The sequence below is a fragment of the Aquila chrysaetos genome, chromosome 13 (assembly GCF_900496995.4).
Source record: "Aquila chrysaetos chrysaetos chromosome 13, bAquChr1.4, whole genome shotgun sequence".
Classification (NCBI taxonomy): Eukaryota; Metazoa; Chordata; class Aves; order Accipitriformes; family Accipitridae; genus Aquila; species Aquila chrysaetos.
Window position 1 is genome coordinate 22185441 of NC_044016.1, and position 17180 is coordinate 22202620.

At 55.1% G+C, this 17180-nt stretch overlaps 2 protein-coding genes across 12 annotated transcripts in view; one reads left to right on the top strand and one right to left on the bottom strand.

The window, feature by feature from the left end:
- Positions 1-598: 598 nt before the first annotated feature.
- LRRC73 (leucine rich repeat containing 73) lies at positions 599-6988 on the top strand. Of its 2 annotated transcripts, XM_030035853.2 has the most exons (6): positions 599-1001; positions 1458-1618; positions 2624-2746; positions 3980-4080; positions 4726-4909; positions 6528-6988. In XM_030035853.2, exons 1-6 carry the CDS (start codon positions 730-732, stop codon positions 6596-6598), a joined length of 912 nt encoding a protein of 303 aa, XP_029891713.1. In that variant the 5' UTR covers positions 599-729; the 3' UTR covers positions 6599-6988. The 2 variants fall into 2 exon arrangements, with proteins under 2 accessions (XP_029891713.1, XP_029891714.1); XM_030035854.2 differs by lacking the exon at positions 2624-2746 and having other exon boundaries at positions 610-1001.
- Positions 6989-8641: 1653 nt separating this feature from the next.
- Positions 8642-17180, bottom strand: part of TJAP1 (tight junction associated protein 1) — a 40112-nt gene continuing 31573 nt past the window's right edge. For 7 of the 10 annotated variants that reach the window (XM_030035833.2, XM_030035832.2, XM_030035830.2 and 4 more), the window contains 5 exons: positions 17022-17088; positions 16525-16554; positions 15186-15293; positions 14392-14475; positions 8642-12685 (listed from right to left, as the gene is read on the bottom strand). In XM_030035833.2, coding sequence (XP_029891693.1) covers positions 11369-12685; positions 14392-14475; positions 15186-15293; positions 16525-16554; positions 17022-17088 — 1606 coding nt within the window. In that variant the 3' untranslated portion in view covers positions 8642-11368. The remainder of the gene's footprint in view (positions 12686-14391; positions 14476-15185; positions 15294-16524; positions 16555-17021; positions 17089-17180) is intronic. The other 3 variants (XM_030035834.2, XM_030035828.2, XM_041128587.1) reach the window with 2 other exon arrangements.

Here is a 17180-nt window from a genome sequence, read left to right on the forward strand (position 1 = left end):
CGGCCTTGGCCCCGCCATCGCCTCCGGGCGGCAGGCAGGAGCCAGCGGGCGCCGGCGTCGCCTTCACGTGCTTCGAGAGGGGCCGGAGCCCAAGATGGCGGCGGGGGACGCCGGGGTTGGGATGGGGGGGTCCCTCCACGTCCGCCCCCTTCAGCGCGCAGGCCGCCCCGCCCGGCGGGGGGCCGGGGGGAGGGCGGTGGCGGCCCGCCCCGGGCGGTAGGAGGGACCGGAGCGGCGGCAGGGAAGAGGCGGGGCGGCCCGGCAGGTGCGGGCGGAGCGGGGCGGGGAGCGGAGGGGCTGCCCGGCCCCGCCCAGCGCTGCTGGCGCAGCGGGCTGCCCGGCCCCGCCCAGCGCTGCTGGCGCAGCGGGCGGCGCGGCCCCGCGGGGCTCAGAGCCCGGCGCCGGTCCGGATTAGCCCCCGCCGATGGCTCCCCTGGGTCTCGCCGCCCGCGGAGGGGCGGCGGCCCCGCCGGGTGGAGCGGAGCGGCCCGGCGGCCCGCCGGTGAAGGTGCGCGGTGAACGACAACGGGGCCGAGGGGGCAGGGAAGGGACATGGCCCGGCGGCGGCGGCGGAAGCAGCAGCAGCAGCAGCGGCGGAGGCGGGCGGCGGCGGCGGCGGCGTTGGCGCCCGCCCCGGCCCCGGCCCCGCAGCACGCAGCGCGGCTCCCCCCCCGGCGCCCAGCCGCCGCGACGGGATCGGCGGGCGGCGGCTCCCCGAGCGGGGGGAAGATGCTGCCGGGGTCCATCCAGATCTCCGGGGAGACGCTGTCGGGGGCGGAGATCCGGGACATCTGCGAGAGCCTGCGGGAGAACTCGGTGCGGCTGCTGTCGCTGCGGGGCTGCCAGCTCTCCGAGCGGGACTTCGGGCATGTCTGCCGCGGGGCGGCCGAGTCCCGCTCCCTGGCCCAGCTCAACCTCAACCTGGGCATCGTGTCCAACATCAACCGCGTCAAGCAGCTGGCCGAGGCCCTGAAGACAAACCGCTCCGTCCAGTCCCTCTTGTGAGTACAGCAGGAAAGGGGGGTGCCCCTGGCCCCCTCCCGGACGGGGACGGGTCTTTCGGGGGCTCGCTGCTCAGGGCCAGCCCCTGAATTTAAGTCTAGTCGGAGGAAAAACGCCCTTGACGTTGCGGAGGGTAACCTGGTCGTCCTTCACCCGGCTGGGAGAGAGCCACCGCTGCCCCCGCCGGCTGGGCACGGCCCTGGCTTTTAGTGTCGGGCCCTCCAACCTGGTTGCCCAGTGGTGAGGGCTGCCCCTGCCCCACTGGCATCCCGGCCGGGAGAGGAGGGCCACCATAGCGGCCAGCTGACCCTTGCAGCAGAGGCTTCCTAGAACTTTTTCCCCACTTGGGGTTAGGATTTGTCATCCTCCTCATTTGGTCTGCTTCTCCCGGCCCATCAGGTTAGTTAGCCCCCAGGAAGAAGGCTCCATAGTAATTTTCCCTTTTACCTGCACAGCCTCCATGGGAGTCCCCTGACAGATGCAGGCTTGGCCCTCCTCAACCCTGCTCTCTCCATCCACCCCTCGCTGGTGGCTCTGGATCTAGGAGACTGCATGCTGGGTGATGAAGGCATCAACCTTATCTGTGGGCTCCTGCCACCTGATGGGGCCAAGTCCGGTAAGCACCAGGGGCCATGGGTTGCACAATGACTGGTGGAGCTTTCACGTAGAGCAGATGCATGCAGCAGTAAATCCTCAGCCCTGGAGGAGGCAGGCTCTGTAGTTTGCCCTGGCTGAGGAATTTCTTTCCCCAACTTAAGTAAAGCAGAAAAGCCAAGCAATAGAGGAGCCGTTCCCTCGAGCAGGCATGGGTTTTCTGCTATTGATCTGTCCTGCTGGCAGTTTGGAGCTCAGGGACCAACAGGTTGCTTCTGGTTCATGACAGGAGCATTTGAAACTGGAGGAGGGGACAGTTTGGATTTTGCATTTGTGTGTTGATAATGACCGTAGATAAATATATGGTGTGTCCCCGCCTCAGCACTTGGCTTTATTGTCAGTGCCTCAGAATTGTCCCTGCTTGCGGGTGTACTCTGTGAGTGTGTAGTTGCATGGTCATAGCCTTAGTGCCAAGACTCAGATCTTTGCAGGGGATGATCTTTGGTGGTCAGAAGCCTTTGGTGAGCCAGTTAAGCTGAGAGCTGGCATGAGGTAACACCACCCCTCTCTCCTGACTCTCAAAGTGCTTTCCACCTCCCCCCAGCACCTTCTCCTCTGTGTGCTCACAGTGCCACTGATGCTGTTATCTCTGCTGGCCACCCCTCCCAGGTGCACGCTTCTGAGCCTACTGTCCCTGTTATCCTCTCTCCAGCCTATCACCTTGTGCCACCTCCTTCTCCTTGTCAGTTGCTTCGCACACCCCTTACTTGTTTCCATTGTGTTTGCTATTTAGGGTAAGCAGGACACATGTTGGGAGAGCAGAGAAATGGGGTGGTCACAGCATGGGCCAATGAAGGGCTACTGCTGAAGTGAAATATGTGATGACAGTTGTCAGAGCAAACCAAACCCTTTAGCCTGTCAGAGTACAGGGGACACAACTCAAAGCTGTTCAGGTTAGCTGAACTAGCTCCCCTGAGACTGCTTTAGTGACCCTAAGGCTCTGGTTTGGCTTCTCTCTCTTCTCCAGGCCTCAAAGAGCTAACGCTGAGCGCCAACCCAGGTGTCACAAGCAAAGGCTGGGGACGCCTGGCCATTGCAGTGGCTCACAGCTCACAGCTCCGCGTGCTGAACCTGGACTACAACCCCCTAGGTAAGCTGGGGGGCCAGGAAGGAGGAGCAGGGGACGCTGCACTCCTGCCTCTCAGCATTCGTGCAATTTGCGCCAATGGGTGGCTGGGAGACAAGCTCTAGAAAGGTGGTGGAGCATCACCAGCAGGATGGGGCAGTTTCTTGCATAGGTGCCTTCTGATCGCCAGCAGCAAGTTGACCCTGCCAGGCACCTTCGGCTGCAGGAAAAGCCAGCCTTGCTGCTCTGCTTGTGTGAGGTGGCCACGTGCCCTGTGGGGAGGTGCAGAAAGGAGGTTATGCCTTGCCCGCTCCACCACCTTTGTCGGCACATTCGACCCTCCACATCTCCCCTGTTCCTGAAGTGCCGATGTTCCTGGGTGCCGATGCTAGCTTGGCACATGCAATATGTCCCTGTGCTCCCCCTTCATCTTCCCAGCAGAGCAGGGAGGAGGAAGAGGAGAGCCTGGCACTCGTTGCCATAGAAACCAACTCTCTCCAGCTCTGCTGCAAGGTGGTGAGGAGGAGACCAGGCCATGCCTCCCTGAGCATCAGCAGGGCGCTCCCCTCCTCACCCTGTCTGGAAACAGAGCCTCCCTCCAGGCCCTGTCTGTCTGACCAGGTGCCTCCTCTTGGGCAGGAAAGGCCCTAGGGTGTTATCTGACAGCAGCTTGGTTTTGTTTTTTTTTCCAAGAGAACGTGTCACAGTTGTACAGTATCTTGGCACTCACTGGGAAATGTCAGGAGACATGCTGGAGTCTTGTCTCTTTACCAGCATCAGTGTTTAATGCTCCTGGTCCTGCTGCATCCACCCCCAAAAGTATGCCCCCTTTCCAGGGAGGCAGTCCATCACCTGATACGGAGTCCTCTGTCTGGCTCCAACCTCCCCCTGGACTGAGGTATTCAGCTCCTTGTTCTGCATCTGGGGTGTCTTACAGGGACTGTTAAAGGCCCTCCCATCCTTGAGTAGGAAGGAGATTTGGGAAGATACGTTTCCTTGGGGAATAAAACCAATTTCACTGTGTTCCCCTGATAATCAGTGATTGTTCCCATAACCACAAAATGCTGTGCCTTTACCTTGTCTCTTTTCTCAGTTAACAGCTTTTTTTTCCCTTCAAGGTAACTGAGATTTGGAGGTTCTCTGATGGCAGAAATACTCAGAGGATGTTTCCATGACAGCTCCAGGCCCATGAAGGCATGTGGTATTACATGCAGGAAGGCAGGCACTGCTGACAGCCCCCGTTTGCTTCTCCCACAGGTGACCAGGTAGCAGGGATGCTTGCTGTCGCTGTGGCCTCCAGTCGAACCCTCGAAGTTCTGGACTTGGAGGGAACAGGACTTACCAACCAGTCAGCCCAGGTATGAGAGCCTACAGTTACTCTACAGCATCACTGACATCCCAAGGGCATAGCTCTTGGTGGTCTGTAGAGGCCTTAGGACCTATACCTGCCTCCATCCCCCTCCCCGAGTCCACATGCACCCCCATCCCTCCCTGCGCCCAGGGGTGCTGTTACATTTGGCCACAGGAGGAGCTCATAAGCCACAGCTCTGACATAGGGCTCCTGGATCTCCCTCAAGTCAGCAGGGAGAAACACGTGGCTCTATTTGTAGTTTGGTTTTCTTGGAAGAAGTAAGGAACTTGTGACTGAGGATCAGAACTAAAGCTCTGTGGACAGATAGGGGCCAAGGCTTGGTAGCACAGGCTCTCCTCTCAGAGCCCCAGCTCCCAGTGGTGAGAGGGGACTAGCCTGGATATGTGGCAGCAACAGGGTGTTGAGCAGTCCCTTCTTCTTTAGATAGAGCCAGGAGATCCAGGCTCAGCTTTTCCCACAGAAAGATGGGAAGTCCTCAGGCTCTCAGAAAGCCTGGTGAAGGGAGGTCAAAGCCAAGGGAAGGTGGAGGAGGGCTGGAGTTTGCAGGGAGACAGAGCATTGAAGCTCTTTCCATTCAGCCTAGCTGCTGTTTGTGCTGCTTGTTAGCCTGTTTATCTCACTCTCCACGCAGACCTTGCTGGACATGGTAGAGAATTACCCCACAGCCCTACGGACACTCATCCTGGCAGAGAACAACATTAGTCCTGAGCTGCAGCAGCAGATCTCTGACCTGCTCTCAGAGGGTGAGGAAGAGGAGGAGACGGAGGCTCGTGAAGTCACAGCCAGGGAGAAGAACCCCTGGATCTGCCAGAACAGTAAGAGCTCTGGGACCTGGGCTGCAGGGAGGGGCTGACAGGCAGGATTTGGGGTGTCTGAGGTGTTTCCAGCCCCACTGGTCTCTCATGGTGGAGTTGCGGAATGGGGTCTGTCCCTTCTGCCTGTGAACTGGAATTCAGACAGCCTCCAGGCACAACCTTAATGTTAAATAGTGTTGAGCTGAGCCGTGCTTGGAAAAGCAGCCTCCAAGGACAATGCAGCTGCTGCAGAGTGGAAACAGTACCTCAGAGGCGTTTTCCCTGATGCTGCAGGAATGAAATCTTTGTGCAAAGTCTTAAAACTCAAGGGCAGGAGCATTAAAGATCTTGGGGGCCTTTGCCAGATATCCTAGCCAAAAGTCATGTCATTCCTCATTGCATCCAGAACAGCATCAGCTATTCCTATCTCTGCATCCCAAACATGTGAAGGGTTAGCCAGGTGCTACAGCCTGTCTGTTGCTTGTAACAGAAAAAAGGGTATATTATGGAGATAGCAGTAGCCTGTTGTGTCGTGTTTGTATATGTGATATTGTATATTGTCATGCCTACCTTGTGATCCTGCTGGTTTTTTGGTTTTGGTTTTTTTTTACCTTTAGTTGTCCTTCCTCCCTCCCAATTCTCATATCGGACTAGCAGCAGACAAGCACAGCCACTCCCTGGGCCTCAAAACATCTGGATGCTCATTTATTAGAGCCATAAAAATCCTTTACTGACAGCTCTGGCCAAGTTTTGGATCCAGTATCTGGAAACTGATCCCCAAAACAGAAATCCCATGCAGCAGTTTTGAATGTGTAGGACTCTGGGTCTGAAGTACATGGGCAGTAAAGACCTCCTCCCTCACATCCAGGAAGAAAAAAATATTTCTGTTTAAAAAGGCTTCTGGATGGGAAACTGGTACCCTGCTGAGTTTCTTACTTGCTATGCATGCCCATCCTCCTTGCAGCTGATTCACTTGGCATGGGGAGAGTCGCAGTGTTCCTGGCTGGCACTCTACACCATCGCAGAGCCAGCCAGCTGCCCTCACCTTCCTGAGGCAGGCAGGGGAGGGCTGCACAAACCCTCCATTCATGCAGTGCAGAAAGTCAGGATTTCCAGGCCTTTGCTGCCATAAAATGGCTGCTTGCCCGCTGCATTCCCTGCTCTTGGGAAGGCAACACCACCACCCTACATGGATTTGGTTGGCTTGCAGCCTGCTAGCCCGTCCCACCTGGATGCTCCTCTCAAGTAGCTGAAAAGACACTTGGTGAATGCAGATTTAAAGGTCTGTGCAGGGCTGGGTAAGGGCACAGCTGGATCAGCACGAGTATCACCTGCAAGTGTACATGGGGAGGGTTCAGAGCTGATGTTCATCTCGATAGCGAAGATAACAAATGCAGATCCCCACCGTGGGCTCTTGCTGCTGTCTTTGCCTTCCCCGCCCACCCCCACCAAACACTGATTCTGTTCTGCTGTATGGCCAGAGTAGACCTAGTTACTACTTAATCTCACAATCCTCTCAGCAGTTCACTTCCCACCCTGCAGTGCTCTAATTCCTCATCCTCACCTCTGGATCTAGAGTACAGTCCTGCACTCTCGGGCAGCCCAAATGGCTCATGGTTTTCTCCCTCTCTTGCCACAGATTCCAGCTCCCAGATGGTCCTGATGACATCAGGTCTCAGTGACAGCCTCTTAGCAGAAACAGAAATGTAGCTGGGCTACCCTGCCTGCTCCTGCCGAGAAGAGCACCATGCCCACTGGAGGAGCGTGCGTCCGGCAGCCCCCCTGCCTGCCGCGGGCTGCCCCAGCCATCTTCTTACCCATTTCACGTCCTGTTGATGCCTCCCTCGGTTCTCTGACTGCCAGACCCTGGTCCGAGCGAATCTCTACACACGTCTCTGTGTTGTCACGCGCCCCGTCGGCCGCTTGTGATTGTCCAGTCGCTGCATGTGTAGCTCACGCTGCCCTGCCTCCCCCCCCCACGCCCGGCTGTGCCCACAGGGCACAGGCTGTATTTATTCAGATGTGTATAAGAGATGTTCTTTCTATTGCTTGTACTGCTGTGGCGATAAGAGTTTTATAAAGGTCACAGATGTGGCACCACTCATGGTAGCGTGAGCCTCTGTCACTCTGCGGCCCCGATAGGGCAGGCGTCCACAGGTACCGGCAGCGGCCGGCTGCCAGGAGCAGGCAGGAGCCGTGCGGGGGGCTCGGGGCGTCGGCAGGGGGCAGCAGCCCCTCGCCCCCCGCTGCCCGCCCGGCTGCCGGGTTTCCTCTGTCCTTGCAGGGGCAGGTTCTCCACGATGTGTGCCCGGCCCTGGAGGGAGGTTGGTCACTGCCCAGTTTGCAGTCCCCCAGGCCTTCCCTCTGCCCAGGAGGTAGAGGGCTGGACTAGAGTCCAGCTGCAGGGAGCTTGGTACCAGCCGTGCACCTGTGGTGAAGGCTTCAGCCTGCATCAGCCTGCACCTGCCCTGCAGGTTTCACTGCTCAGCCAAGTGTCCCTTGCTGGAGCTAGGCAAGGAAGATCATGTTCCAAGGCTCTTACTAGGCTGGAAGATTAAATTGTGGCAGCAGCTGCTACTCAAGGGAACACAGAATAAAATCATTAATTATGGGGACAAAGAAACAAGAAACTCTTCCTGTGTTATGCTTTGCATACATCTAGGTCAGAAGGGCACAGGCAGCTAACTTGGGAGATGGAGAAAATTTCATCTCTGACCTCTGCAGCACCATTCAACATGAAAACGAAATGTTTCCAAGCGTACCCATCAGCATCCTACAGGAACTCCCTCTCTCATGTTTGCAGGGCTTCCTATCTGAGGTATGCCCAATCAACCCCAATCCTCCCTCCCCACACAAAATAAAACCACAAAATACTGACACTAGAATTCTAAAACTCTTATGAACTCCAGGGAGGCGGTATGTTACATATTCCCATGTAACTCAGTTTCTGAAATGGAGAACTGATACTGTCACATGACTGAGAGCTGGGGCTTCAAGAAAACCAACAAATATTAAAAGAATGAGCTACACCTCATCCTACTCTACATCAGCATGTGGAAGTCTTTGCCAAGACACAGATCAGACAGAAGGACAGCCAGCAAAATACTTGAAATGTGGTAGGTAGAATTTTATGAGTAACACTGAGGCTGCTTACAGCACAACAAGCTTCATTGCAGAGGTTTTCACAAGCCTAGCCTTTACAGCCTTTAAGTAATGTGAAAATTGCCCACATCATTGTTTTTTAACGTTTCTCAAAGTCGCCTGGTTAAATAATCTGCCCCTTTTTTAAGCCACTGTCAGCTTCCGAGTCAAAAGTGACAGGAGTACTGCTGTGAACAATGGATTCTGGTCTACAGGCTCAGTCTGATCTTTGAGCTGACAGTCTACATTCAGACCCAGACAGCAGTTTTCAGAGCTTGGATAGAAGTACAGAAGTAAAACACTGCTCATCCCACACATCACTCCTTGCCTGGGACTGCGCCTCTTCTCCAACGCATATGACTTAATTTGCACAAGCACCTTGAACCAGGCTGCTGCTAAAGTGGGCACTCAGGATGACCACTGAATTCACAGCTTTCTGGAAAGCCTACAAGTCACAGGATCGCTCTCCCCAGGAGAGTTAATGGGTGGCACATGCAGTTCAGCAAACTTGGGACATTGCACCACAACAGGCTCTGCTCCCTCTCTCACATGCTCAGGATCAGTCCAGTCCAGGCCTTAACCAACAGAGACAACACTATAGCCCTTGCCACCTACTTTTAAAATAGTTTATTTCTTGTCTTAAAATATACATCAGTTTGAAAATTTCAGAAAAAAAACCACATTAGTTACAGATTAACAGTCTGGAGTTGGGACGCTGAAAGTGGGGTCAGCTCAAGACCCCAGAGCCAATACTGCTGGAGGTGAGCAGGAGTGCAGAGGGCAGGCACTGTGCCCACTGGGAGAGAGCTCTGCTCCTCTTGAGGCCACCGCTCCCCCTCAACCTCTGCCAGCAGCTGTGAAGCAGAAGTGTCTGGTGAGGCATTGGGTACCCTTTTGCCAACCCTCCATTTTTGCTTTTAAGTCTACCTTGACCAAAAGCAGAGGGAGGCTGGCTCTGCCCAGCACCATCAGCACCAGCTGCTTCAGCAAGAGTGGGTTTTGTCCCCTGATCAGCATGCTAGGATTCAGGGGAGATGGGGCTGAGCCCTGAGGGGCAATGCCTCCCTTACTGCCCAAGTGGCTGTGCTCTCCCACAGGCAGGCCACCAGCAGCCTCAGAGCAAGGGGCTCACTCAGTGAGCATCCAACCCCAGGTGATGTCCATGAGGCAGGAGCTGGCAGCCACTGCAGGTGCAAGCCCTCAGCAACACTGGAGAAGAACAGAAGGAATGCAGCAGTGGAGTGGCTGATGAGAGCAAATGCAAGGACCCCACCACCACGTTCAGGACAGGGGAGATGAACACCCTGTGGGCTCAGAGGAGGCTCCTGCTCTCAGCACCAGCCTGTTTGCACAGGGATCAAGCAAAATACTGTAGTGAAATACTGAGTCCCACCTCCCCGCCAGACGGTGGCATCCAGCTCCACAACTGTTCCAGGTGGGAAACAAGGCGAGTGTGTAGGCAGCAGCTCTAGCCGGGATACATAAAGCAACCTACACAGCCGCCAGGGAGGCCTGCAGCTCCCTTTCACAGGCCCTGGAGCCTCCAGGCTCGAGCTGAAGCCCTGGCTGGCCCCAGCTGCAAGCTGCAGGCCTTTTGCAGAGACAGGGGTTTGGGGAGGGGAGCAGGGCCCCCAGGCAGCTCTTGGCTGCACATCTTGTTGTAAGCATGTGAACGGGAGCTCCCTCCTGGACAGAGGGCTGCTCTCCTACAGCCCAATGAAGAGCCCTCATTGAGTAGGGTGGGAGGACAACACAAACCCAACTCAAAAACCAGACAGCAGGCTGAAGACAGCCAGCGGGGTTTGAGGGGGGCACAGCACAGGGAACCAGGCTATTCTCTGCCTCGCACCCCAGGGGGAGCCAAGAAACACCAGACAGACAAGGGCACAGGACAAAATTAAAATGGGACCCCTGGGCTCTGTAAGCCCTCAAAAAAATACCTACATCTACAGACCTCTCCCCTTCCCCCCCCCCCCCCCCCCCGCAAGACACCAAGCACACAAGACTGAGAAGAAAAGTCACATAATATCACACTACGCTAGGAAAAACACGCAGAGAGGCCCTACCCAGAAGGGGAGGCCCTACCCAGAAGGGGAGGCCCCGGAGAGGGGCCCGAGCCAGCCTGGAGCCCCCCAGAGAAGGGGGACGTGTGAGGAGACCCTGGCAAAGGGCTGCTGCTGAGCCGTGAGGTAGTGCGTCTACAGGGAGCAGCTCCTCAGCACACTGCCCTCACAACCCTGCCAGCCCTGCCCAGAAAAGCCCAGTAGCATCCTTCATGCCTTACTCGCCCAGGGCGAGACCTTGTTCTTGAGTCTGGAGGGGTTTCTGCAGGCTGGAGGCCAAGATCAGAGGGAAGCACAGCTCTGAGAGCTGAGCCTCCTCAACACACCCTCAACACAGGCATCGGACTGGCTGCCAACGGCTGTGTCTGTTTATGCAGGGCAGGGAGAAAGAAAAAACAATACACCCCAAAACCAAAGGCTTGGAAAGAAGAGAGAAGCCCACCCAAGAGCAAAGCATCAGCACCGTTCAAACAAAACAGCACAGAGAGCAGGGGAAGAGGTGTGAGGGAACAGAGACTCAAACACAAACCCCAGTGCCTAGCAGGCAGTGCCTGCCCGAACCATCTCGGCAGACAGCACCCATGCCCCACACCACAGCACCAGCATCCATGCGTTGCCTCCTTGGGGGCTGGGTGCTGAGCCCAACACAGGAGCCCAGTGATGGGGACCTGCAGAAGCAGATTCTGGAGAACCACCCGGAGGGCAGCTGGGGAAAACAAAACCCAGCAGGAAAATGAGACACCAGCAATCCCAGTACATCCCCAGGGGCACATAGCCATCCACTGCCCCACTCACAGCCCCTGGGGGCTCCCAGGGAATCAGACACCACCACAAAGGCATTCTGCCCTGTTGGCACAAGTAAAAAGAGAGCAGAGCAGCTGCGGGCAACCAGCATGAGAGCACCCAGGGCCTCAGGTACCTGAGAGGGAAGGGGGAAAGAAGATGCGAGCATAAAGAGGCACAGGCACCAGGACGAGGGGTACCAAGAACGAGCTCTGGTACAGGCACCAGTGTGAGGCTGTGAAGAGAGCTGCGAGTGTGCTGGGGCAGTGTGTTTGTGTGTGCTTCTGCACACTGTGTGTGCTAGTACTGTGGATCTGAGGTGCCAGGGAAGGGGGACCCCAGCTCTTCCAGGTAGCAGAAGAAGAGAATAAATATAAAATTTCAGAGCAGAGGCCGCCTGGGAGGAGGGTACTAAGGGAGGTTTCTCCCTCAGAAGGTAGACAGATGGAGGCATTCCACAGCTCTGCAGCGTGTGGCTGCTTCTTGCCCTGCCTCAGCTGAGAAGGTTGCCCTGCTCCTGGGCTTGTGTCAGGCTGTCCTTGCGATGTAAGTGGTGGACCCCCATCCTCTTGGGGCTGCGATGTGGCCGACTGAAGGGAGGCTTGACCTTGCCTTCTCCACTTTCCTCTGGGGCACCTCCTTGGTTGCTCTCCTTGCTTCCCTGGAGCAACATTTCTCTCTCCTCAGCTGGGTTCTCAGGCAAGCCAAGGTCCACATAGTCCTTGTGCTTCTCTGGTGAGGGGCTTCCAGGCTCAGCAGTGCCTCTACCGCTTTCCTGCAACAGCTTCTGGGCTTCATCCTGGGAGAAATCTGTACCATAGTCTGAAGAGAAATGGCTCCTGCGGGCTCTGGACTCAGTGCTGTCTGTGTCCACGCTCGAGTCCCGGCTCACGGTCCAGCTGCAGCTCTGCGCGGACTCCTCACCATCCGAGTAAGCTGAGGCTGCCCTACCCAGCTCCTGCATGGAACGGCTGAACCTCTTCTGGAGCTCAGGGGCTGTGTCATGGCTGAAAGCTGTGCGGTTCATCAGCACCCGCTCTGAGGTAGGGGGTGCCTTGTCCACAAACATACGCTGCCAGTTGGCCAGCAGGTCCTCCTCAGAGCTGGCAGAGCTGGCAAAGGCGCTCGGAATTTGGGGAGGGCTGCTGAATGGGCTGCTCTGGGAAGAGCCGTGAGCCCTGGCTGCTTTGGGGGACTGCTGACAGGAACAGCTGGAGGCCGAACGGCGCCCTTCTGAAGCAGGGCTGTTGGGGAGTGTCCGGTGCCTGTCGCAGCTCTCATCTTCGCTCTGCACCAGGCTGAGGGAGATGGCCTGGCGTGTAGCATAAGTACAGTTGGGCAGGGGACTGTTCTTTGGGATCCTTACCTTGTCTTCAGAGAACTCAATCACTTTGCGCCCAGGGTACATAGGATGGGGAGGTGAGGGTGTAGGGTACGGGCTTAGCTTCTCAAAGGCAGGCACCTCCTCTGGGACGCTTTCCACGCTGCTCTGTGGCTTGCAGCCACCATTCTGCTGTTTCCCCACATCTCCTCCTTCCTTCCCCATCTGCCCTGCGCTGTTGCAGGCATCAGGAGGGGCTCCACTCATGTCCACATGCACAAAGACATCCTCAGCCATGGGACAGCTGCCACTGCTAGACTTGGCTGAATTCAGAACCAGAGATTCTGGTTTCTCCAAGACTCTGGCAATGACTGAGGTAGGCACAACATCAGATGGAGCCAAGGTGTGGGTTGCCTCTTGACCAGGGCCTGCAGACTCCTGAGTGCTATGCAAATGCTTATTGACCATGTCCTGCAGCTCATAGGGAAGCTAGGGAGAAGGAAAAGGACATTAGAAGGGGGCTGCCATGCAAGCCATTTAGTTCCAAATAATCTGCCTTTTCCAACCAACCTTCATGTGTACTTTGTACTCCTTATCTTGACCCTAACATTCACCTACCTTGCCTTGAGAAAGGTATCTGTTTCCAAAGCAAACTTGCCGCACGAGGGACTAACAAGGCTCTCTAGCTGTCACACCAGCCATTTCTAGGCCATGGTTCATGGGCCCCATTTTGTGAAGAGAACAAGAAAAGACAGCACACGGGCTAAGTCCCCCATGCCTGTGAGCACAGAGATAAGGCCCAGCCAGCGCATGCTAGGAAGGGGTCTATTGATCTGTGGAAAATCAGCCAGTGGTTGCACTGAACTGACTCAACTGCCCCCAGTGCTGGGATCCGCAGTGCTCCCCGAATGTAGTAATTGCAGCCATGCTGCCTTGGCAGCCTGCCTGCAGACCAGAATCGATGCCTTCCCTTGTTCCTACCAACTCCACCACCTCATCCCACTTCCTCATTCTCTCCATTTCAGAGAGGCAAACATGGGGTTTATTACCAAAGCTGCAGGACCGAGGTGTCAACAGGAGATAAGCACTGCTCCTGGTCCTACAAATGGGCACACTACTGCTCTCCCCATCGCCCTGCCAAGCTGCCCTCACCTTGGTCACCACACCCGTGCACAGCAAGAAGTGGAGAGCAGAGCTCCACAAGCCACTCAGTGGCACAGCAAGGTCTGTCCCATCACAGCCAGAAGGAAACTGCATCCAAAGCTGGGGATGCAGGGCACACTGCATGACAACAGCTGGCTGTGAGGCAGACTGTCTGCACAGCTGCTCAGCACCAACCCCCCTCCAGTGGCAGCCACGTGGGACACAGCGCTCTGGGGGGCAGAATTCAAAGCTCCAGGGAGGGGAGACAGCTGGGAGAGAGGTCAAGGTTACCCCAGCAGTAACTGATACACTGACCTCAAGAGTGCTAATTTGAGACACAATGGGGGAGGGTGACATATTGGTCACCTGCTAAGTTAAAAAAGACAAGCACATGGTTTTGCTGAGAGGAACATAAGAAGGGATGGAGATTAGGGGTATGGCAAAGAGAGCGCTGGGATAAGGGTCTGAATTATACTTCCAACCGAAGAAATGATGCTACTAATGTGAAAGGCCTAAACTCCATCTCTGCTCATCCTGAGGGCAGGATGAGCTGAACAGACCCCACAAGGGGGAGTATGAGTTGGTACCAACTTCTCCCATTCAGGAGGCCTAAAAGACACCCTAAATGCTGCCTCCCACATTTCTCCTCAGAGTAAGAAGTGAAGCAGGGCCAGACTACTGCTGCTTGACTCCTTATCAGGCAGCGTGACCCTTCCATGTGGCCAGATGAGGAAGGGAAGAGGACAGAGCAGGGTAAGAGAGAGGTCTGTCCTCCTGCCAGCTCCCATCAGGCACCCAGCAGGCTATCAAATTCAAGGTTATTGTGCTTTTTATAACAGCTCCTGGCTGAGCTGTGAAATGGAGCTGGTGTGAAAGAGGAGCTGGCAGAGGCTCTGTGCTGCCTTCTCAGTGGGAGCGGGAACAGGAGCCCCCCCACACCTCTGAGGCTGAAGGATGAGAGGCCAACAGCCCTGCAGAGAAAGCTGGAGAAAGCAAGATGCAGGCGGAGACCATGAGCCCTTCTTCCCCACCTCAGCAGGACTGCTACTCACATCAGCAAACTTGTGGTTCCTGAAGTGCGACTTGTTACACTTGAGCAGCTGTACTGCAAGGTTACAGTCCTGTCGATAGCGTTCCTGCAAGAAAGGGCAAGGTGTGCAATAGTGGCAGACAGGCTCGATCTCTTACCTGAAAAGGCGCCACCTGATCAGATGCTGCTTGAACAGAAGCAGGAGGTGACATATGATGAATTGCTCATGAGGGCACCTGCAATTCACTCCTCTCCACCCCCCCGTCTATTTTCTTACAACTCAGCCAAGGTGTCCCTTTCAACTCCAGTCCTCGCTCCAGGCGTACACCCTGTCAGTGTATCAAACCCCTCTCCCTCTGGGGATTTTAATAATCTCCAAAAGTCCCACAAGATTTGCTATCCCATCCCAGAGTTCAGCTATGCCTGAAGACACTGCCTGATGCCAGTGCCAGACTGGAAAGAGTTGAGGGCAGTTAATAGAAACAAGCACCAGATCCAGGAACTTCTATATTGATGGTGTAGAAAAGACATCAGCTCCCTCCCAGCTCTTGAGTAAATGACCCCTCTGTTGGTACAGCCTGGACTCAGGTCAAACCCTAAGCTCAAAAGAGCAAATACATCAAACTTGAAGATCAGTTCTTCCTTGCTCAACCCCTCAGGCCCTTTTCTGCTTGTCTATCCCTACTGTTGTGTACAGCTCCCACACTTTCATACACACTGAAGTCATTCAAATGCTCCTTTACACTAATGACTTGGAACAAGAGGAAAAGCCAACACCTCTCACACTTCCACAGCCGTCTGCAGACTGACACTTACATTGAGTTCCTCCAGCTTATTGATGGTGGTTTTGGCATCAAGCAATTTATTAGTGAGCTCTACAATCTCCCAGTCCAGCGTCTTGCGGTCCATCTCTGCCTTTTTAATCTGGGATGCAAGAACACCAGGTGTAAATCTCCCCAGCACAGAAGAACCTGGCTTCACCACCCACCTCAGCCCAAGTATAGCACAATGACATGTTCAGTTGGGATACAAAAACTTCCAGACAGACAAGGGGGACAGCCTGGCTCTTCACCAAGGGAGGGACTCCAAAGGCCAAATGGAGCCAGCCACTCTGCTAGCTACAGAGACAACAGGTTGAGCGTGAACCTCCTTGATGCAGTATCTCTTCTTGTAGCACAACCATGTTTCTTCTCTGCCCTGGTTCACATGGTGCCTGGTGGAAAGCTAGTGGTTTTGAGCAATCAATCCCATACTGCCATTGGCAGCAAAGACCTCTGAGCTTGCGATACCCAGCCGTCTTCTCTGGGGCAACAGAACAAGAATACTGCCCATAAAGATCCAGCAGTCAGTGCTGAATGGACAAAAGTTTTTTTTGGCAGGGAGAGGACACCACCTTGAAAGAATTTAAGCCTTGCTCTAGTAAGAAAAAGGACCCGTGTAGCTTCATCTGGAGCTCAGTTAATGCCCTCCCTAAAGCAGGCAATCTTGCCTCTTTAGACTCCCTAACAGTTCAGGTACAGGGCCAATAGAGACCCAGATGTAACAGCAGAGAGGTGCAACAGCTCAGAACAACGAAGCCACCCCCTCCTCAACACATTCTTCCAACACTGCCCAAAGGTGCTCTGAGACTGTGACCACCAGGGCCCAGCTGTGCATCAAGGGTACAGCACAGCAATACACAAGAGGGTAGGGGAGGACAATGCTTCCCACATATTCAGCCTCTTCGGGCACCAGCACAATAAATATTAACCCAAGAAATTCAAGATCTAGAACCAAAAAAATCTCATCCTGGGCTGCATGGAGGCAACCAGCATCTCAGCTGTTTGACTTGCCTGCTTACAGCCCAGAAGGGGAAGGAAAGGGAGCAAATGAGGCTCACAGCCATCCACATCTTGTGCAGTGCCACAGTTTATGGGCACCACTTCCCAACACGCCATGCTCCAGCTGGCTCAGAGTCAAACACTCTTAAGATGGAGCACTGCAAGCTAGGACCTGCTACATCTGCGGGCAGCTGCTGGGTACCAGGTGAGCCCTTGGCTGGACGAGGGCTGGGGCCCCTCCATCTGGGATGGTGTATGTGGGACTGACAATGAAACCAACAGGCTGAGACATGTAAAGAGGAAAAAGAAAAAACACACAAACGAAAAGACGCAACTGCAAAAATCCAGCTTTGGCTGAGAGAGGCCTGAGAGGTGAGTGTGCCCAGCGTGTGCCAGCAGCAGCATGGGGAGGAGAAAGAGAGAGAGAGGGGGAGGGAGAGAAAAGAAACAGCCATGAGTGTTATGAATGCACACAACAGACATACACGCACATTGGCTCTGCTCTGACTGCCCCCATCCTCCCAGGATGACCACCCCAAGACTGGTTGACACATCCCTGGCATTTTGAGAGGGACTGAAGCAACATGACGGAATACCATGCAATTATGTTGTGGGGAACCAAAGCTCATGTGCATGACCAAGTAGGGGCTCGGTAAATCAAGAAAACAGTTCATGACACCAGCCGGAATGGGGAGTAGACAGTCATGGCCAGAATCTCACCCCTCACCCACTGCCACATCTGCTGGGTAAAGCCAGGGCCCCTTCTCTCAACTGCTTCTAATACATAGGTCTCTTTCACCTCCTCTCTGTAGTAACTTAATAGGGCACTTACCAGGGCATGCAGCTTCTCCTCCAGGTCTTGGTTGGTTCTCTGGGAAGCAGTGTAGCTGTTCTGCAACCTACAGAAACAAGATTGTATACATGGGAATGGATCTCGGGCACCTACTAAAGTCTCCTTCATAGCTGCCAAGCAAACCACCAACTCCACAAC

Bases quoted from the DNA above. Each gene is read 5' to 3' on its own strand.
- LRRC73 (XM_030035853.2), top strand. From the start codon at position 730: ATGCTGCCGGGGTCCATCCAGATCTCCGGGGAGACGCTGTCGGGGGCG. The intron at 1,619-2,623 runs GTAAGCACCAGG...TCTCTTCTCCAG, and splicing joins ACCTGATGGGGCCAAGTCCG to GCCTCAAAGAGCTAACGCTG. The intron at 2,747-3,979 runs GTAAGCTGGGGG...CTTCTCCCACAG, and splicing joins CCTGGACTACAACCCCCTAG to GTGACCAGGTAGCAGGGATG.